Below are 21,142 nucleotides of genomic sequence, written 5' to 3'. Positions count from 1 at the left end.
AAAACAACAGAAGGATGATTTATTTTGAAATGATTCATCATGTGAATGACTTTGATCTCACACAGCTGACTGAAGCTGATTCACTGATCAATCATCTGATCAATAACACGTTTCTATTTTATTCGATTTCAAATTAAAATAATCTGATTGATCTTGGTAACTTTGTCACAGAAAAACGGATTAATCATGAAAATAATTGATTGATAATAATCAGTCTATGTGATCTGCTTTTATTGAAATGATCAAACGGAGCCTCACAGACTATAAATGAATTAGAGCTCAGCTGTTTATCACATATAATTCCTCTTTGCTGTTCCCCTTCAATTATTAGCACCAGGCCTTTATTTTGAAGTCAGGATTGCACCGTTTCTGGTTGTTGGACACAGCAGAGTCTGAGCAGAGCACCTCCTGGTGGTGGAGAGAGGAGGCGACAGAAAAGTGAAAGAGATTGTCGTTGTTTCCACATCAAAGAACAAATGAGCGAAAGTTCATTTTATTTTCACATGTGGACCAATGTTGACCTTTGACCTTCAATCAATCTTTCATTTCAGGGATAAAGTGCAAAAAAAAGCCAGCTGGTTAAAAACAGACATTTTTAAACAATAAAAATACAAAACCTGACAAACAGTCACAGAAACCATGCAACACCATCGTCATAATAGGATTTGCATATCGACAAACTGTACAACTGTGAAGAGACAACAACAGGAAGTGAAAACAACAGAAAGAAAAACAAACTTTAGTGAAAACACTGATGATTGAAATTTATGAAGCTTCGAGCAATTGACGTCACAACCTTATCACTTCCAAATGTAACAATGTTAAACGTATCTCAATTAAGAGACAGCGTTGCTCAGGGAAACAAAAACAAAGTGCTCCCTCTGCTGTTCACATAAATTTATATTTTAAATGAATTACAATGAGTTCAAGAAAATAATTTCATAATAAAACTCTGACTCTTTCGTTAGACCAGGATCAGCTCATCCCCACAGACGCCATGTCATCGTCACTTAAACCATAGATTCACCTTCATTGACTCCTTTTTCTTCTGTGGAAAAATGTATTACAAGTGTCTTTAGATTAAATTTCATTTCTGAAAACCTTCCTCTCTCCTAACGCCAGCTCGTTCACGCGTTAACGTCACCTCAGGGTCGTTCAGGTCACATGGTTTGAAAAAACAAACAAAACAAACAAAAGGAACTTGATAAAGTAAAACCTTGATGACTGTCACATGCCTGACTAGCAACCTATAAGAGCGACCATCTGAGAACCAGAAGTGTAAACGAACTTTCACATTTAAACACAAAGATCATAATGGATCTGATCTCGTTTAAACTTTCCGTCAAGTTTTGAATAAATTCTGTCTTTCGTCACAGGAAACTCAATAAAAATAATTTCAGTATAAAACCTTTGGTGGCTCTTGAAGTTAAGGTGAACATACCTTTAACTTAAACAAAATCTTAATACAAATAAATCATATTATAACAACAAAAATATGAATTTAAAATGATGCATTACAGGAAGTGACATCAAAGAATGTTGTGCGGTTGAGTCTGATCCTTTGAGGTCAACGCTCCGATACCCGAATCCCGATCCTTTGATCTTTGATTATTGATTATCTGACCCGTTTCTTTTTTGAGCTCCATGGCTCCACAGTGAACGATTCCAACAAACACTTCATACTTCAAGAAACAGTCTGGTTGCACTTTGCAACTTCACCACTGGATGTCACTAAATCTTACACACAGAAGGTTTTAGGGCAAAACCACAATCTGCAAAGATGGCTGACATGACTGCTTTTAAAAAAGTGAAGCCAAATCATCTGTATTCCCCCCCTGGTGGCTGGCTGCAGTAAAGGTCATATACCTCCTCCATGTTAGCAGATGTTTCTGATCAGTTTGGTTTAAATTAATCTTTTGATGATATAAAAACAGACCAAGACGTTTCGATTGACAGCTGAGACTGACTCCTGATTGGTTGAAAGCGTGTATGTATGCCCTCGAAACCACGTCTCCACTCCATGATTACAACTACTCAGACTGACTGTAAATTATGTAATCACCACAAGATGGCAGTGTTAGTATCTAAGATATTTTTGCTTCTTTTCTGGAGGAAGTGGAAACATGTCATCATCCTTTTTTACAACCATGAGTCAGAATCAAGTGACGGAGTTCACGTCTGTTGTCCAGTTACTGAACTTTCAAATGACAGGAAGTATTTTCCTCTTTATTCAAACTTTTTTTTTGTTTAACATAAAATAAAGAGGCTGCTGCTCATGAGAGCATCATGACTTTCTCTTGTTTTCACAGTGCAACTTTCCTCAGTTCAGTTTGAGGCTCAAAGACAAACTCAGAAGTTTTCCACCTGGTGGAGAACCGTAATCACTTCCTGTTCAACTCTTTCATTTTTGTCATAAATTATTGGTGGGACATGGCACTAAAACTCATTTTCACATCATGCAACAAGGATTTTAAGTCTTTTCACTTGAACTGACCTGAAGCTCTCAACGTCACAGGACAGAGGGAAACACACACACACACACACACACAGCAGCTGTAATAACACCTCGATTTGCGAACGCTAACCAAAACATTTTGTTCTTTGTTTTGTTTACAGGACGAGAAGAGTGCAGAGATGGCGAGCACTGAAGATTGGCGGTTTTGCAACGTTAAGAACAAACATCATAGTACGAAACAAACTCCTCTGACTCCAGAGAAGAGGAAGAGCAGGAACATGTTTGTTTTCTAAATCAACGCATGATTTTATTCTGAAATTCACTTTAATTTTAAGATCCTGCTTTTTGTTCAGAATTGAAACGATCGATTAATTAACTGGAGACAGATTTGAAAATACAAAAACAGAAAAAGATAAAATAATGATATAAATGATGAATTTGTTTTTCACCATTTTCTTAAAAATCTAACTTTTGATTTATCAGAATAATAAACTACTGAGATCAATATGAATCTGTAATAAACAATAACAATGATTAATTTATTCAATGTTCATGTTCAAATTCTTAGAACTTTGCTCCAAAATAAACATGTTTTTGTCAAATGTTAATTTTCTGATAATCTATCGATCAATTTTAAGTCTGTTTAAGTTTTTAAAGAAATAATTTTAAACTGAAAAAAGTTTCTGGAGTAAAAGTACGATTTCATTACATCGTGTTTTTTGATAAAAAGAACAATTTATTTCTAACACTGGTTTGAGTTCAGAGGTTTTTCCATCGCTGTCCTGCGGAAGATGAGCATGTGAACAGTGTTCCACTGCATCACAGCGACCTCTGCTGGAGGAGTGTCGTAAATGAAGTGCTAATGTCTTGAACATTGTTTGACGTTAAATATTTGGCGTCAAGTCTCGCTCTGATCTTCCAAGTATTCCTTTGTTGTTTCGGACTTAATCTATTAATTCGCTCAACTGTTGGAAATCATAAAAAATGTAAAAGATTAACAAAACGTTGAAGAACAAGTCATTAAACAGAAAACTAAAATACCCAGTTTAGATCCAATAAACTTCAAAACTTATATCTGAGAACCCGAAATTTTAAATAATGAATTAAAGAAAATCTGATTTAAATGATTCTTAGCCCAACCAATCACAGATGAGTCGGTAAAACACGCCTCCACATTAATGACAAACGTGGCAACCTTTTGTTTTAAATATATTTAAAATAAATTATTTCATTGAACCGATTCAAATTTTATGAAATTAAACCCCCCCCACACACCTGATTCATAGTTGAGCTTGAGTCGCATTAAGTCAAACCTCCAACTTTTCTGTTGCTGCACGTTTTTCATCCTCTCACCCCTCATCATCATGTTCTCACTTCTTCTCGTCCTCACGTCCCGCAATGTCTATCCACTCACTATACGTGTACGAACACGTTTTATTGCCCTGAACTTGGAGACATTAGACAAACTCTGCAGCTGAGAACATCAAATGAACTGAGCTGAAGATCCATTTCATTTCTTTCACCACAAAGAACCCTGAACAGGCTCTAACCCGTAGTTACTACTGCACGACACCGACGCCACCTACAGTCGGATCCAATACTGAACACACGTCTCTTCTGTTCTATAAATCCATTGATCTGAAGCAGCAGACGGCCTTAAACAGGAAGTTTAGAGAATGAGGATAAGGAGGCAGGGAGGACGAACACACACACACACACACACACACACACACACACACACTCACACTCACACTCACAAACACACACACAGACTCACACACAGACTCACACACACACACACACACACACTCACACTCACAAAGACACACACACACACACACACACACACACACACACACACACACACACACACACACACACGCAGTATCACAGGTTTCTAACAGCATATGTTTACAGTGCAATGAAAACAAAGTGTGTCGAGGGTTTGGCTTCATCTATCCTCATTGGCTCTCTGCTGTCACCAATCTGGGATTTCCACCAATAAGGAAGAGGAGAGGTCAGGGGGCACGGCAAAGTTGCAGGTGAGGTAAAGCGTAGTGAGAGCTGATAAAAAGAAAAGAGGGAGGGTCTAATGTCCCTCTCTCTTTGAGGAGGTGCTGGTCTCTCGTCGCACCCCTTCCTCCTCCTGGCCCCTCCCCCCCATGGAGGAGGAGATAGACGGTGAGGAGGCGGGAGCCGCAGAGGAGGAAGAGCTGTGGAGAGGCAACGGCGGGTTGACGTGCAGCTCCACCGGCGTCAACATTATTTCCACCTCCCCCCGCTCCTCGTGTAGCATGGGCATGGGAAGGGGAGGGGGAAGGTGGGCTGCAGGGAGAGGAGCGAGGGCACTGCTGTTGTTATTGCTTGGTCTTGGAGCTTTCTGGATCACCTCCACCATCGGTGTACGTCCTGATGCTGCCAGCTCCCAGCTAGGGTTCCCTGGAGTCTGGAGCAGCAGCAGCGGTCGACTGTGGCGTTCTGGCTCAGACACCCCACCCGGCTGACACTGTACCACCACGCCACGGTGCTCTGACACCGCCGGCAGCTGACTCACAACAAGGCCAGGCTGATCCTGGATCACCAGCCCTAATACTGGCTGCGAGGAAGAAGAGGAAGAGCATGCTTTCTGGATGACGCCACCGGTCAGGGAGGTGATGATAGGAGGGTGGGAGGGAGGGGCAGAGGGTGGGGGCTGAGGAGGAAGAGCAGCAGAAGTTGGAGGAGGAAGAGCAAGCAGCGTGTCCTCAGGCCGAGGTTTTCTTGGTCGGCCACGTTTCCGTTTCACTGGATGAGCGTTGGCAGCAGAGCCACCACAGACGCCTGATGCACCAGCTGACATCACCACCTCCAGGGGGCGCTTGGTGACATTCCCTCGAGCTTTCTGGACCACAGAGGTTGGGGCTGCTAGGGGGTTCTGTGGAGGAAGTGGAGGTGTTGGGGGTGGGGCGACCTTCTCTCTTTCATAGGACAGGCAGCCCTGAGGCAAGATCATCACCGGAACAGGGCCACCTGTTGCCATGGCAATGACCTTAACTCCACCACCGCTGGCAGCAGCGGCAGCAGCCGGGCCTCCAGGTCCAGATGCTCCTCCAACTCCCGAGGCGTCTTTTGGCGCCAGAGAGGGCGGAGACGAGCGGACAGAGAGCTGGGTTTTATCAGGGATTGAGCTACGGGGGAGGATTCTGGGTAACTGCTTCATGAACGCCTCCACCTGCAAAATCAATCAATCAGTTAACTTCATCTATTGATTGTTTATTGATCAATAATGAAAAGACAAATGGTCGGACAGAGGTGCAGGTACAAGGAGGTGTTAACTTACCGCAGGGCGCAGACAGGAAGAGGAGGAGGAAGAAGGAGGAGGCGGAGTGTCCAGGGAGGAGGGCTTGGTGGTGGCTGATTTGTCTCCAGACGGCAGCTTCAGTGAGGACAATTCTCCAGGCTCCTTCTGCATTCAGACAGGAAGTGGTGAGCAGCAGAGACAACGACTGAACAGTGACTAACCCGAAACACGTGTGAGCACCTTCTGATCTGCAACTCCGTCTGACTCAGCTTTAGAAACAACCAGAGCTTTCTTGATGACCTTATGTGGTTTGGCTGGACCTCCTGCGGACGGACAGATACAGGAGGCAATCAGGACAGATGGACAACCTGGAAACATGAGACGTGGACTCCAACTGACCTGCGAGCGCTGCGGAGGTGACCAACTCCGCCTGGCTGCAGCGAGGGTTTACAATGTGCTCCTGGATCAGATAACGAGCGACCTCCACCACTGTGTCGAAGGAACGCTTCAGGATCTTCTGCGCCCAATCACAGATCAGCTCACATGCAGCCTCTGTCACTTCCTGTTTGTAGGTCTGAACGAGCTCCGTCAGCTCCGCCTGCAGACGAACAGGAAGGAGTCAGCTGAAACTCTAACGAAAACTATTCTCATATCAAAACATCATTACAACAGCAAGGATTGTGCAACTCGCCCATACTCCAACAGGTGGCACTGTTACTATAACTGAATATTGTTTGGGGAACAGTGTGTGTGTGTGTGTGTGTGTACCGGGTCATTCTTCAGATCCAGGTTTGGCAGCAAAGGCATGTTGAGCACAGTCTTCCTCCTGATGCCGCTGTAACAGTATGTATGAGCCAGGCAGGTCAGGGAATTCAACCAGCAACCCTCACAAAGTCTGACCTCATCACAGTTAACTGACTGTTTTAATGCTGGGTCACAATCACACTGAAGCTTCTCAACCTGCCCATTAAATATCCTCACTGTGACATCACTGATTGTCTGACATCACTGTGACATCACTGTGCATCTGACATCACTGTGATATCACTGTGAGTCTGACATCACTGTGCGTCTGTGATTTCAGTGTGACATCACTGTATGTCTGTGACATCACTGTGCATCTGTGACATCACTGTATGTCTGTGACATCACTGTGCATCTGTGACATCACTGTATGTCTGTGACATCTGTGTGTGTCTGTGACGTCACTATGAAATCAATGTGACATCACTGTGATATCAATGTGACATCACTGTATGTCTGTGACGTCACTGTGCGTCTGACGTCTGTCTGACGTCACTGCGCGTCTGTGATATCAATGTGACATCACTGTGCGTCTGACGTCACTGTATGTCTGTGACATCACTGTGCGTCTGTGACATCACCGTGCATCTGTGACATCACTGTGCATCTGTGACATCATTGGGCCCCTTCAGCAGGTGGAAGGATATTTGGATTGTCCTCTGCCCCCGAGCCGTCGGGCCTTGATGTTGGGGAAAATGTCTCTGATGATCTTCCCGAAGTTGGCGGCGCTCAGAGGTCGATGCTGCAGGTTCTCACAGTATCTCCTAGAGAACAACAGAGGGGGAGGAGTCAGAGGTCACATTACCCAACAACCACTTGAGAAAACGTACTCTGTGTGTTGGCGTGTGTTTTCTGACTTGTATGTCTCATAGACGTCCTGTTTGGGAAGGCAGGTGTCTGAGTGCTCCTCCAGGTGACTGCGGATCCAGTTACAGGTGTGAAGCTGGTCGGCTGTGTTGAACGAGCTGGAGTCACCAACACTACACATACACACACACACACACAGAACACAACTCAACACCTCTGGGTTAGGGTTCCAGTGGAACTATGTTTGGTGATCAACACTGTGCAGCACTGACCTCTTGTCTCCGGAGCTGGGTCCTGAGGGCAGCTGGAGGTACAGGTACAGCTTGTCGTTGTCAGAGAAACGCTGGACATCTTGCTGTTGAAAAAAAACAGAAAACAGCTGAGCACTGAGGGGACGTCCACGATTCTTTCAACAGGACATGAGAACTTTGGCTGTGGTTCTTACCAGGATCTCATCCACTTTGGTCTGAACGCTCTTTCTGTGAGAGAGAGAACACACTGATCACACACTGACCACACACACACACACACACACTGATCACACACTGACCACACACACACACTGACCACACACACACACACACACACTGACCACAAACTGATCACACACTGACCCTGCACGCACACACACACACACACACACAAGCTGTCATCGCTGCTGGTGCAGGAGTCCCACCCCCTACAGGTCACTCTCACAGCACTGGGCAGCTCCTTCAGCAGCAGTGATACACCACAAGTGTGTGAAGGAGAGGTATCGAAGGTCCTTCCTCCCTGCTGCTGTCAGGCTTTTCAATCACTGCTCCCAGTAGCATACATCTGCATACAGTTTTTATAAATATCCATATCCAAATATCAATATTTATTATTCATTATCACCAGCTAATACACTACCACACTGTCTTTTTGTAAATTCATTGCACACTGAATATGTTCATATGTATATAGCAGTATATTCTTTCTATTCTATTTTCTAACCTTGAAATTATCTTGTTTATTTTCCACTATTGTTATTGTTTTTTAAAAAACACAACTGTCCTGTTGCTGCTGTGACAAAGTAATTTCCCCATTTGTGGGACAATAAAGGTATTCTGATTCTGATCACACACACTGATCTCACACACACAAACTGATATCAAATTCTGTGTGCAATCTGTTTCATCGTATATAATTTGTATATGCTGTGAATATTATTTCTATTCCATTCATAGTTTAAATATCTCCTTACATTTAATAAGGATTGTATGTTTACTTATTATTACTTTACTGGTGTCTAATTATCTTTTCTTATCACAAACACACTCCAGCAGATTAAAGGTTGTGATTGAGGAGCTGATTTAAAGTTTTGTATTTGAATTATTGAATAAAGATGGATGACATAATGGCTCCCAAAGTGAAGCCAAATCACCTGGATCGCCCCCTGGCTGCTGGTTCATAAACCTTGCCCCCTCCTAACCCTTCACATCTGAACGGTAGGAGAAAGCCGAGACAGGTCGTCCATCTTTATTTACAGTCACTGAGAGCTGACTTACGAGATGTTGTTTTTCAGTCTCTGCTGCAACATGCTGGGCTCTGTGTCACCCTCCCCCGCCTCCAGACCGACCTCCCCCCGCCGGGAGGCTTCGGCCCGCTGGTGCCGCTGGTCCTCTGACATCTGGACCAACTAACCGATGCTGAGAACCAACATCTGGAGACAGATAGAAAAAAAAACACACATTACTATTCCTAAATACTATTATTTATAACACCAACCTGTTTATACTGACGTGGTTGAAAGCTCAGGAAACGGAGTAACTAACCTTGAATCTAGAACAACAGACACCACATCCATGACTCAAACAATCGAGGGAGTCGATGGTTGATTTCAACTCATTCAACAATAACACAAAAACAAGCACCTGTGACATAAACAACACGTGGAACACAGAGAGTTCTTCCTGCAGGCCAGTCTTATCGTGACACGTTGACAGCTGTCGAGCTCAAAGACGACAGATCCTCGCACTGTATTTGTTTTTATATGATTCTAATGTAAATGGGTGGCTGTTGACAAATTAAAGTTTAATCAATTAAGATGAATAATTATTGTTAAGATTGTATTATCTTAATAAAATTTGATTTTTTTTATCCTGAGACACCTGGTATGTTTCAATCTGATTGGTCAACTGGATATAACAATAATTCCCAGCATGGAATATAGATAGATAGATAGATTACTTTATTCATCCCTGGAGGGAAATGAAGTCGTCATAGCAGCTCGTGTATCAGAACACAACAAAACACAATACAATAGAACAAAACAAAACATTGAGGTAGAAAGAACAAAAACAGAAACACAAGATGAATAGGCAGACAAGTAGTGCAGTGGCAATATGATGGTAATAGTACTGATGATATGATGGTAATGTTATTGCTAGACAGTATATAAGAATAATAGTACAGTATATATATATATATATATATATATATATATATATACCATCTATAGATTATATATATATAGATGGTATATGTTACTGAACAGACCCAGAGCCTCCACCTCTATGAAGAGTTTAAAGTAGTAACTGACTAACTAACTGACTAACTACCTAACTGAATAACTAACATAGTAACTGACTAACTAAATTACTAACTACCTAACTGAATAACTAACATAGTAACTGACTAACTACCTACCTAACTGAATAACTAACGTAGTAACTTACAGACTAACTTACCAAACTGAATAACTTACATAGTAACAGACAGACTAACTTACTAACGACCTAACTAACTTACGTAGGTTACGTAGTCAGTTGGTAAGTTAGTTGGTTTGGTAAGTTAGTCTGTCAGTTACTATGTTAGTTATTCAATAAGGTAGTTCGTAACTTAAACTAACTTACTAACTACCTAACTGAACAACTAACATAGTAACTGACTAACTACCTACCTAACTGAACAACTAACATAGTAACTGACTAACTACCTACCTAACTGAATAACTAACATAGTAACTGACTAACTACCTACCTAACTGAATAACTAACGTAGTAACTGACTAACTACCTACCTAACTGAATAACTAAAGTAGTAACTGACTAACATAGTAAGTGACAGACTAACTTACCAAACTAACTAACTGACTGACTAACTAAGTACTAACAAACTAATTCAATTCAATTTTATTTGTATCGCGCCAAATCATAATATACATTATCTCAAGGCACTTTACATAGAGGGTTGGTTAGTAAGTTCGTTAGTCGGTACATTGGGTAGATAGTCAGTAAGTTAGTACATTGGTCAGTTAGTACAGTCTTGACCTTAAAACTTACTGACTAGTTAGTAAGTTAGTCAGTCAGTACATTGGGTAGTATGTTAGGTAGTCGGTCAGCTAGTTACTGACTGACTGACCGACTACCCAGCGTACTAACTAACTAACTAACTAACTAACTAAGTCACCTCCTCTGTAGATGGATTGATTCAGGGGCCGCTCTCTGTTTGGGCTCCTGTATAAGAACAGTTTAAGGGCCCGTGATCTCTTTTAGTAGATTTACTAAGACAGAAGGAATCTGTCACTTCAAGTGGACACGTGAATGGAAGGGTCAGTGTGTCAGATGAACCGGGGACGAACCGGGACTCTGTGTGTCAGTTGACCCCAGACAGACACCCTGAGCGCCGGGTCTCTCCCGCCTCTGTCCCGGTGCAGCAGCAGATCTACCGGAGCCTCACATGGTTCATATGGTTCAGCGGGTTTACGAAACAGGCCCTATGGCTGCCGGGTAGTGACACATGGCGGCTGTCACGGTGCCGTTAAACGTTCCCGTTTGTAGCGGGGCGGGAGGCGTGTTCGAGGGGAGCCGAACACAGCCCGCTACCGGCTCCACTCACTGCTGCAGTTACCCGGAGATGTGAACGCGTCAGCGGCTGTGCTGTGACCGCGGGGCCGGTGTGTGTTCCGCCTGACGGCTGGTGTGTGTCCGGTGTGTCTCCAGCGCCGGTGGTCATGTGTCTGACATTTACTATGAACACACCGACACGACAACATGTCAGAGCCCCGCGAACAAACCACACGCGCCCGCTGCATTAGCTGCACACACCGGCACCACGACACGTCAGCGGGCTTCGACAAAGGAAGACGAGCCCGCGGGTTCGAGACGGAGAGAACCGGTTCTACCGGAGAACTCGTTAACTCGACCTTTTACCGGGAAGCTAGAAGCTAGCTGCTAACCCGAGATGCTAGTTGACTAGCCTAGCTGTTGGCTCTGTCCTAGCAGTAGCATTAGCATGAGCTGTAACAGATGTTCACCTGTTTTCAGACGCGTTTCAACACAAACAGCTGATCGATGGTGATCAGCTGATTAAAGTCATTATTTTAAAAAGAAAAACAAAGTACCTGACACAAGCTACTGCTAAAATCCCCTCTGGTCTTTTTGTGATTGGACGACTCTGCTATGTCTGCCTGACTACAAAGCCGACGTCTATTCTGATTGGTGCGCTGTCACAAACTTACCCGGAGACCAAAAGCGGCTGAAACTCCATTTGTCGAGCAGAAGTATTTTTCTGACAGGGATTATTGTGATTGGACGCGTGATGCTGGTCTGCCCAGTTACAGAACAGATGAGTTAATCTTGTGAAGTCTGCATAGCAACAGACCGTGTGGATTAACATGTAACCATGAATTAAACATGTTACATGTGATTCAATGACAGACTCGCAGTACTAACACATGGATTATTAGACCAAGTTCTTTTCTTATACATTTGGTCACATTTCTACTTTATCTTGAATCTCTCGGGGAATATCAACTTTTTTCACTTGTCTTTATTGTTAATATATTGTAACTGTTTCGAGAGATCCAACACGATCAAACTTTTAAATAAATATATTTTCCAATGTATATAATATAGAATAATATATCTGTAGATCATATAGGATATGGTGTGATGTGCACAGTTTGAATGCTTCAAGCTGTGATCACATTTATGTGTTCAGAAGTAAAACAAGAAAAGCACATTTAGATTTATGACATTTATTTTCCATTATACAAAAGAGACAACCAACATCACAAAACTTCAGGTGGGACAGAGAGCAGAGAAAAATCTGGTCTTCATCAGTTGCTTCTCGTCTTCATTCAAACCCACTGTGGAGAAACAGACGTTTGATATTCAGACTGTGACAACCATTTATCATCGGAATGATTTATTTTTTATTTATTAGAGTTATTTCATGACTTAACATCCTGACAGTTTTAATAGTAGGGAAATATATATTAAATTAAATTGTAAAAACAAATTATTCTAAGCGATATAATGTATACATTTTTCCAACACCCGAGAAACACAAATGTTTTAATGTACAATATAAAAGTGAAAAAAACCCAAACTACTGTAAAAAATATCAATTTAATCACATTTATAAGTAATAGGAAACATTTGTATTTTTAAATAAAGGATTAAACAGCCTCCTCCTGTGAACCTACCTGACCAGGTGAGCAATGTCCCAGTTGGTTTCAGACGACAGAGGACCAATAATCTCCACGCCTCCTTCTGTTACTATGGCGATCTCATGCTGAAATTAACAGAACAAATTAACTTTTATCTTGAAAAATTATCTATCACATTCAATAACAGCAGTTATTGATGGTCTTTATATACAGTCAGTGATGGTCTTTATATACAGTCAGTGATGGTCTTTATATACAGTCAGTGATCATCTTTATATACAGTCAGTGATCGTCTTTATATACAGTCAGTGATGGTCTTTATATACAGTCAGTGATGGTCTTTATATACAGTCACTGATGGTCTTTATATACAGTCACTGATGGTCTTGATATACAGTCAGTGATCGTCTTTATATACAGTCAGTGATGGTCTTTATATACAGTCACTGATGGTCTTTATATACAGTCAGTGATGGTCTTTATATACAGTCAGTGATGGTCTTTATATACAGTCAGTGATGGTCTTTATATACAGTCACTGATGGTCTTTATATACAGTCACTGATGGTCTTGATATACAGTCAGTGATCGTCTTTATATACAGTCAGTGATCATCTTTATATACAGTCAGTGATGGTCTTTATATACAGTCAGTGATCGTCTTTATATACAGTCACTGATGGTCTTTATATACAGTCAGTGATGGTCTTTATATACAGTCAGTGATCATCTTTATATACAGTCAGTGATCATCTTTATATACAGTCAGTGATCGTCTTTATATACAGTCAGTGATGGTCTTTATATACAGTCACTGATCATCTTTATATACAGTCACTGATGGTCTTTATATACAGTCAGTGATGGTCTTTATATACAGTCAGTGATGGTCTTTATATACAGTCACTGATCATCTTTATATACAGTCAGTGATCATCTTTATATACAGCCGCTGATTGTTTTTATGTATTATATACGTATTCAAGTGAACTTACTCTGTTGTAGGAGCGAGCGTCTCTGTAGTAAAGAACTTTGAGGCAGCGCTCCAGCAGCTCCCGAGCCTCCTGCTTTGTGATCTCCACTTTATTCTCCACCACCTCCCTCATCAAAGGCTGACACACACACACAAAAATCAGGAGCACTGCAGATGTTGAGGTGAAGTCACTTCACATCAGTTTCTCTCTCTTACCTGAGCTAGGTACGCTCCGAAGCCTGTGGCCACTGTGGGAGCCTCATAGGCCACACCCAGCTTGTCCACGTAACCTAGGAAACTAGAGAGAACAAAGATGGCCGACAGGTTAATTATCATACTCTTTAGTTTCCTGAGAACAAACTAACAGCCCCAGTCTGTCGCCACCTCTCTCCGTTGTAGAAACCTCCAATGACCACAGTGTTCCAAAGAGGATTCATTCTGCTGCGGCGGTTGTACATGACTCTGGTCAACCACGAGTGAACCGCCTTTGGACTGTAACTGTGACCATCGCCCAGCAGCTCCTCGTCGATCCTGTTACACACAACAACCAAGCACAGAGTTTCTGACATTTAACATCAATTAATGTGAACACAGGCCCTCGAGCTGAGGGCCCGAGTTTTCTGTCTCTCAGAGAAACAACAGACACGTGTAATTCAGAGACTAAATCATTTGTGTTTGAAATTTTTACAATGTCAACATGTTTATTTTAATTGTATTGTAATGTTGTCATTAGGTCATGTGATGATAAATGATTGATATATTATTATATGTCATTTTTATAGTGACATAATTCCCATCAAAATATAATTAAGTCCCAATGGATGCAGCGACTTTTAAACTATGTATGACATCATCATGACATCACTAATCATGACATCTTATGATGGGGAATTTCAGCTTTAGATTGTGTCTTATTATGATAGTTTAACAATAATTGAATAATTCTATCCTAATCTTTGCAATTCTTGAAAAACCTGATCTGATTATTTTTGGTTATACAGAAAGAGTAAAGTACCGGAAAAAGGAACTGTTGGGTGCCAGTCGCAAATTGTTGGCATAAGTTGAAATGTCAACCCAACATGAGGAAAAGTGTCCCTTTTCCACATTCAGCACATGTACACACCACAGGACTCTGGACATGAGACCTGTGGGTGCACAGTTGGACATGCTGACATCAGGAAACTAAACGTGGACACTAAAGAGCGGACACTGTCGGCAGCTTACACCATCTGTTCGATGATCTGTTTGAGGTACTGGTAGTCAGCATAGTCTCCTGAAGCTCCCAGGATCGTGTTGTTGTTCACCTGAAACACAAACTGCTGTTCACCTCTGTTCGGACACAACTATCAGATTCACATCTAAAGCTGATTCGATTCAGCAGCAAGTGTCACCTTCATGAGGCGGGAGATGTTCCTGAATCGGGCCAGAGAACCATAGGATCCCAACATGTCTGCCGCAATCATGACGCCACCGGTGAACTTCACGCCGAGCACCGACGTCCCGGTCACCATTGGATTACTGCGGAGAGACTTGTTCATGAGAAATATTCTGGGTTTTATAGACAACAAACTCAATCTCAAAAATAGTTTTATATGCTTTCACATATATGTTAGATTTCATGTATATCTGATTTCATATGTATCATTCAAACATGTTCGATGTAATACATTATCTTTCATGTATGTTAGATTTATTTGCAGATAAAGTTTGAATCACTATGAGCTGCAGTAACAGAAGCTAGAAGCTAACAGCTAACAGACTGCACGGTGTACAGATTGAAAATCATTGTGATCGATATCAACTATTGATTAAACGATGAAATGACTAGTTTGTGTTAGTTCTGATCATTAAAAACTTTCAACCTGCTCTAAACCGTCAGCTAGCTTAGCATCTGTTAGCATCTGTTAGCTCCACGATGATACAGCAGAGCGGCGGAGCTCAAACCGAAAGCGACAGCGGAGCTCCGGGTGAAAGGGCGGAGGTTGTTAGAGACGGAGCGGACTCACAGTGTGTGTCTGACCGGCCCACATGCTGGAACCGGCCCGCTGCTGCTGCTGTTGTCCGGGAAAGAGTAAAACTGTCCAGGCTTTGGTCCGTGCTCCCAGAAACTCAGCTTCAGACCGGACTCCATGTTGAATCTCTGACGGAAGTTACGTCACCGCGTCTTCTTAGCCAAACCGTTTGACGTCAGAGGGCGTAGGTTTACCGCCCCTGCTGGTTGGAATCAAAAGTGTAAAGTGTATATAAAGATCTATGATAAAGATACATTCCCAAATGTAATAGTTGTGCATATAACAAGAAACCCTTGAACCTTGAATCTTGAACAGGTTTTGTGTTTATTAACATCAGCAATAATGATAACTTGCTACTTTCAGCCTGTGTTAAGTTTTCATCGCTTGTGCATGGGGAAAATATATAAAGTATTTCGGAGCAGTTCCATAACTTTACTTTATAATGCTGACAGATGTTTAACTTAGTAAACACACGTGTTAAGTGACTTATTGTTGTCATTAGCAGTGTTGACACAGCAGGTTGTTTTCTCTCAGTGTGTAACTTAGTGGAGGCTGTTTTGTGTTTAGTGAGAATTGTTCTTAAATAACTAGTACAGATACAGATGTGATACAGATGTGGTGTAGATGTGATACAGATGTGGTGTAGATGTGATGTAGATGTGATACAGGTGTGATGTAGATGTGATACAGATGTGATGCAGATGTGATGTAGATGTGATACAGGTGTGATGTAGGTGTGATACAGATGTGATGCAGATGTGGTGTAGATGTGATACAGATGTGATACAGATGTGATACAGGTGTGATACAGATGTGATACAGGTGTGATGTAGATGTGATACAGGTGTGATACAGATGTGATACAGATGTGGTGTAGATGTGATACAGATGTGGTGTAGATGTGATACAGATGTGATGCAGATGTGATGTAGATGTGATACAGATGTGATGCAGATGTGATGTAGATGTGATGTAGATGTGATACAGGTGTGATACAGATGTGATACAGATGTGATACAGGTGTGATACAGATGTGGTGTAGATGTGATACAGATGTGATACAGATGTGATGTAGATGTGATACAGGTGTGATACAGATGTGATACAGATGTGGTGTAGATGTGATACAGGTGTGATACAGATGTGATACAGATGTGATACAGATGTGGTGTAGATGTGATACAGATGTGATACAGATGTGATGTAGATGTGATACAGGTGTGATACAGATGTGATACAGGTGTGATGCAGGTGTGATACAGATGTTATACAGATGTGGTGTAGATGTGATACAGGTGTGATACAGATGCGATGCAGATGTGATACAGGTGTGATACAGATGTTATACAGATGTGGTGTAGATGTGATACAGATGTGATACAGGTGTGATACAGGTGTGATGTAGGTGTGATACAGGTGTGATACAGATGTGGTGTAGATGTGATACAGATGTGATACAGATGTGATACAGGTGTGATACAGATGTGATACAGATGTGATACAGGTGTGATGTAGATGTGATACAGATGTGATACAGATGTGATGCAGGTGTGATACAGGTGTGATGCATGTGTCATACAGATGTGATACAGATGTGATGCAGGTGTGATACAGATGTTATACAGATGTGGTGTAGATGTGATACAGGTGTGATACAGATGTGATACAGATGTGATGCAGATGTGATACAGGTGTGATACAGATGTGATACAGATGTGATACAGGTGTTATACAGATGTGATACAGGTGTGATACAGATGTGATGCAGGTGTGATACAGATGTGATACAGGTGTGATACAGATGTGATACAGATGTGATGCAGGTGTGATACAGATGTGATACAGGTGTGATACAGATGTGATGCAGGTGTGATACAGATGTGATACAGATGTGATACAGGTGTGATACAGATGTGATACAGATGTGATACAGGTGTGATGTAGATGTGATGCAGGTGTGATACAGATGTGATGCAGATGTGATACAGGTGTTATACAGATGTGGTGTAGATGTGATACAGGTGTGATACAGGTGTGATGCATGTGTCATACAGATGTGATACAGATGTGATGCAGGTGTGATACAGATGTGATACAGGTGTGATACAGATGTGATGTAGATGTGATGCAGGTGTGATACAGATGTGATGCAGATGTGATACAGGTGTGATACAGATGTGATACAGATGTGATGCAGGTGTGATACAGATGTGATACAGGTGTGATACAGGTGTGATGTAGATGTGATGCAGGTGTGATACAGATGTGATGCAGATGTGATACAGGTGTGATACAGATGTGATACAGATGTGATGCAGGTGTGATACAGATGTGATACAGGTGTGATACAGATGTGATGCAGGTGTGATACAGGTGTGATACAGATCAGTGTAAATGGTCAGACACTGAATGTAAAAACATGAAACATGGAGTTTAAAAGGTTTGTATGAATTGGTTTATTCACACATGTTTTAATAATCAGAGCTACTAAACATCTGGATCTCACCACATGTTTACAAACTGGACTCATGATGTACATATGTGTTTACATCATGTTGATTTGCTTTCATTTTATTCATGATTCATGTCGGCTCTTGATGATTTAACAGTTTGTTCCTCACTCAGGATTCATCGTCTTTCAGCTCTCCAGATGATTTCTTATGACAGAAATCTGACAGGACGAGGAAGAGAAGAACAATACTGGTAACGGTGACAACAACAACAACAACAATAATAATAACAACATTAATAACAATAATTTATTATCATTATTGTTATTTGTATTACTAATATTGCTACTAATAAGAACAACAATATGAACATTAATACTAACAATAATAGTAATAATCAGACCTGAGACTCCGTCATAGATGAACTCTTTGTCGACAGTGAATCCGAGACACTCGGCTCGTTTCTTGTGTTCAGAGTGAGAAGCTTTCAACTGATCAACATTTGAGTGATGACCCTCCCTCTCTTACACACACACACACACACACACACACGCAAACATTAAAAACAGAACTTCAACAAAAAAGTTTATTCTTGATAACAATGCATGTGTTACTGTGTGTGTGTGTTTACTGTAGATCAACAGGAAGTGTCCATCTTTGCTCGTGTAGATCACCACCAGACTGTCTGAGCCGCTCTCGTACAAATCCAGGTCACCTGTGTCATTAAAGGGTTGCACAACTCCGTCCTTCTCCACCGCTAACACACACACACACACACACACATTCTGAATTTTATTATAAATAACTTTGACATTATACTTGTACTTTAACGTGTTCTCTGTTACTCTGCAGTGTATACTGTCGTTTACTGTACTTGTACTTTGGTTGATGTATTTTTCAGTTGTTTTGATCAAAACAACGCAGCAGTAACACCTACTTTACTTTAATTTTTTCTTGTCTTGGTCGTTTTTCTTTCAGAATCAAGTCGAAAAAGACAACGACCAACTGTTCAACTCCTCACACTAAAATGTTTTGTCTCTCTGCAGCTGCACTCACTGGCGGCGAGGGTGTTCAGCGTGTGGCGGTCTGAGGCCACAGAGGACGACGACATGTTGAGGATGTAGTTGGAACATGAGTCATCCCTGAAAATAACACGAAACACAACAGGTCTTTACTGATGACCGGACAAGAGCCTGTTCAAAATAAAATAATATGAACCCTCTTGTGTCAGAATCAGGATCAGGGTCAGGGTCAGGATCAGGATCAGGATCAGGATCAGGATCAGGATCAGGGTCAGAATCAGAATCAGGATCAGGATCAGGATCAGGATCAGGATCAGAATCAGAATCAGAATCAGGATCAGGATCAGGATCAGAATCAGGGTCAGAATCAGAATCAGAATCAGGATCAGGATCAGAATCAGGATCAGGATCAGGATCAGAATCAGAATCAGGATCAGAATCAGGATCAGGAACAGGATAAGGATCAGAATCAGGATCAGGATCAGGATCAGGATCAGGATCAGGATCAGAATCAGGATCAGAATTTTAACTCACGAGTGAAGGTTTCTCTCGTTGAACTCGATGGTTTTGTTGTCAGCAAAGAGTCGCAGCTCGACGTGGGAACTGGTGATGTTAGGAAAGATGTCCCAACCCCCTGGAATATCAGTGATGGACCAGACCAGAACCCAGTCCCCAAAGATCTGCAGGGACAGAGTGAGAGAGAGACAGAGACAGACAGAGACAGACAGAGAGACAGCACAGAGAGAGAGACGGAGAGGGAGAGAGAAAGAGAGAGAGAGAGAGAGTCAGACAGTGAGACAGGACAGAAAGAGAGACGGAGAGAGAGAGAGAGAGAAGTGACATATTAACTCTGCTGCAGAGATCATGTGATCATGTTTACATCACCTGACACCGTCGTCAGCTCTTATCACCACAAACTGTTTTCACGTCTTCATGTTTGTTTCGTGTTAGAAGAAAGAAGCTCATCACCCCCCCCCACTCCCTCCCAGCGACTCAGTGGAGGACGCTCTGCTGAGTCCACACTTCTTCTGGATTTAGACTTTATACAGGAGTGAAGGAGGAGACAGACAAACTGAGTCTCACTCTGACATTTGAGTTGGTCCTCCAGAGAAGATCCAGAGACCTGAGTTCAGTCTGAAGCTGTAACTTAACATAACAATCATGTTAATGGAGAAACATGTTTTAGCGCCACCTCTGATCTGGATGTTCTGACATGTTCCTGAAGCAGCTGCTTCAGAGACGTCAGGATCACCTGAAGAATCCAGAGCTCAGGACCACGACTCACCTTGTGCAGGTCGTCTGTCGGCAGCGCTTTCTTCAGACTGTTACATTCCTCCACCACCGCTGCTGCGTTGGAGCCCAACGCCAGCACCGCCACCGCCAGCAGCAACTTCTCAACATGAGTCATCGTGCACCGAGACAAAAGTGTGAGAGAAGGGAGGCTGGTGAGGATATTAGGTCCCTGGCCCCCACTGGCCCCAGTTGGCCCCTGCAGGCCTCGCCCCCTTGCTCCGCTGGCCCCAGTTGGCCCCTGCTGGTCGGCCCCCGTCTGTCCGAAGTGTGTGTGTGTGTGTGTGTGTGTGTGTGTGTGTGTGTAAACACTGTTGTTGACTCGGATCCTGTCTGCGTCACATCTGGACTCTGATCAGAACATCTGTTCACATTCTGATCAGATTTAACTTTCTTTTTTTCATTTTCACTCTGTGTCACTAATTTCCTGTTTTATGTCTAAAACCCGATTTTAACTTTTTATTTTAAACTTTTCTTACAGAAATAACATCATTTAAAATAATTGAATGAATTCAAAAATAAAAATCAATTTAAACTTTTTAAAATTCACTTTAATAAAAACTAAATTAAAGCTAAATTTAAGAAGCTAATTTCTAACTCTAAATATTTATTGATCAGCTCCTGCTCTTTCAA

At 42.0% G+C, this 21,142-nt stretch overlaps 3 protein-coding genes across 5 annotated transcripts; all 3 read right to left on the bottom strand.

The window, feature by feature from the left end:
- Positions 1-477: 477 nt before the first annotated feature.
- On the bottom strand, positions 478-11,823 carry rfx5 (regulatory factor X, 5). 3 transcript variants are annotated; one of them, XM_069516491.1, is made up of 11 exons: positions 11,713-11,823; positions 8,876-9,030; positions 7,792-7,825; positions 7,619-7,701; positions 7,397-7,519; positions 7,187-7,303; positions 6,504-6,582; positions 6,135-6,333; positions 5,976-6,058; positions 5,775-5,900; positions 478-5,666 (listed from the first exon to the last, which is right to left on the bottom strand). In XM_069516491.1, exons 2-11 carry the CDS (start codon positions 8,995-8,997, stop codon positions 4,545-4,547), a joined length of 2,088 nt encoding a protein of 695 aa, XP_069372592.1. In that variant the 5' UTR covers positions 8,998-9,030; positions 11,713-11,823; the 3' UTR covers positions 478-4,544. The 3 variants fall into 3 exon arrangements, with proteins under 3 accessions (XP_069372592.1, XP_069372593.1, XP_069372594.1); XM_069516492.1 differs by having other exon boundaries at positions 11,626-11,732; XM_069516493.1 differs by lacking the exon at positions 11,713-11,823 and adding an exon at positions 10,951-11,085.
- A 509-nt stretch (positions 11,824-12,332) lies between these two features.
- On the bottom strand, positions 12,333-15,921 carry psmb4 (proteasome 20S subunit beta 4). Its single transcript, XM_069516535.1, has 8 exons — positions 15,742-15,921; positions 15,127-15,253; positions 14,960-15,039; positions 14,120-14,266; positions 13,952-14,033; positions 13,758-13,874; positions 12,799-12,887; positions 12,333-12,459 (listed from the first exon to the last, which is right to left on the bottom strand). Exons 1-8 carry the CDS (start codon positions 15,864-15,866, stop codon positions 12,447-12,449), a joined length of 780 nt encoding a protein of 259 aa, XP_069372636.1. The 5' UTR covers positions 15,867-15,921; the 3' UTR covers positions 12,333-12,446.
- Positions 15,922-18,187: 2,266 nt separating this feature from the next.
- LOC109623905 (saxitoxin and tetrodotoxin-binding protein 1) lies at positions 18,188-20,797 on the bottom strand. Its single transcript, XM_069516539.1, has 6 exons — positions 20,505-20,797; positions 19,754-19,899; positions 19,254-19,339; positions 18,829-18,954; positions 18,601-18,720; positions 18,188-18,418 (listed from the first exon to the last, which is right to left on the bottom strand). Exons 1-6 carry the CDS (start codon positions 20,625-20,627, stop codon positions 18,369-18,371), a joined length of 651 nt encoding a protein of 216 aa, XP_069372640.1. The 5' UTR covers positions 20,628-20,797; the 3' UTR covers positions 18,188-18,368.
- Positions 20,798-21,142: the final 345 nt, after the last annotated feature.

The sequence above is a fragment of the Paralichthys olivaceus genome, chromosome 20 (assembly GCF_024713975.1).
Source record: "Paralichthys olivaceus isolate ysfri-2021 chromosome 20, ASM2471397v2, whole genome shotgun sequence".
In the NCBI taxonomy this organism is placed as follows: Eukaryota; Metazoa; Chordata; class Actinopteri; order Pleuronectiformes; family Paralichthyidae; genus Paralichthys; species Paralichthys olivaceus.
The sequence above is the reverse complement of the archived record's forward strand: the minus strand, read 5'-3'. Positions and strand labels throughout refer to the sequence as shown.

Bases quoted from the DNA above. Each gene is read 5' to 3' on its own strand.
- rfx5 (XM_069516491.1), bottom strand. From the start codon at position 8,997: ATGTCAGAGGACCAGCGGCACCAGCGGGCCGAAGCCTCCCGGCGGGGG. The intron at 7,702-7,791 runs GTAAGAACCACA...TTTTTTCAACAG, and splicing joins CCAAAGTGGATGAGATCCTG to CAAGATGTCCAGCGTTTCTC. The intron at 7,520-7,618 runs GTCAGTGCTGCA...GTGTATGTGTAG, and splicing joins CCCAGCTCCGGAGACAAGAG to TGTTGGTGACTCCAGCTCGT.
- psmb4 (XM_069516535.1), bottom strand. From the start codon at position 15,866: ATGGAGTCCGGTCTGAAGCTGAGTTTCTGGGAGCACGGACCAAAGCCT. The intron at 15,040-15,126 runs GTGACACTTGCT...TTTGTGTTTCAG, and splicing joins ACATCTCCCGCCTCATGAAG to GTGAACAACAACACGATCCT. The intron at 14,034-14,119 runs GTGGCGACAGAC...TGTTCTCTCTAG, and splicing joins GGTTTCTACAACGGAGAGAG to TTTCCTAGGTTACGTGGACA.
- LOC109623905 (XM_069516539.1), bottom strand. From the start codon at position 20,627: ATGACTCATGTTGAGAAGTTGCTGCTGGCGGTGGCGGTGCTGGCGTTG. The intron at 19,900-20,504 runs GTGAGTCGTGGT...CTGTCCCTGCAG, and splicing joins CGACAGACGACCTGCACAAG to ATCTTTGGGGACTGGGTTCT. The intron at 18,955-19,253 runs GTGAGTGCAGCT...TGTGTGTGTTAG, and splicing joins GCTGAACACCCTCGCCGCCA to CGGTGGAGAAGGACGGAGTT.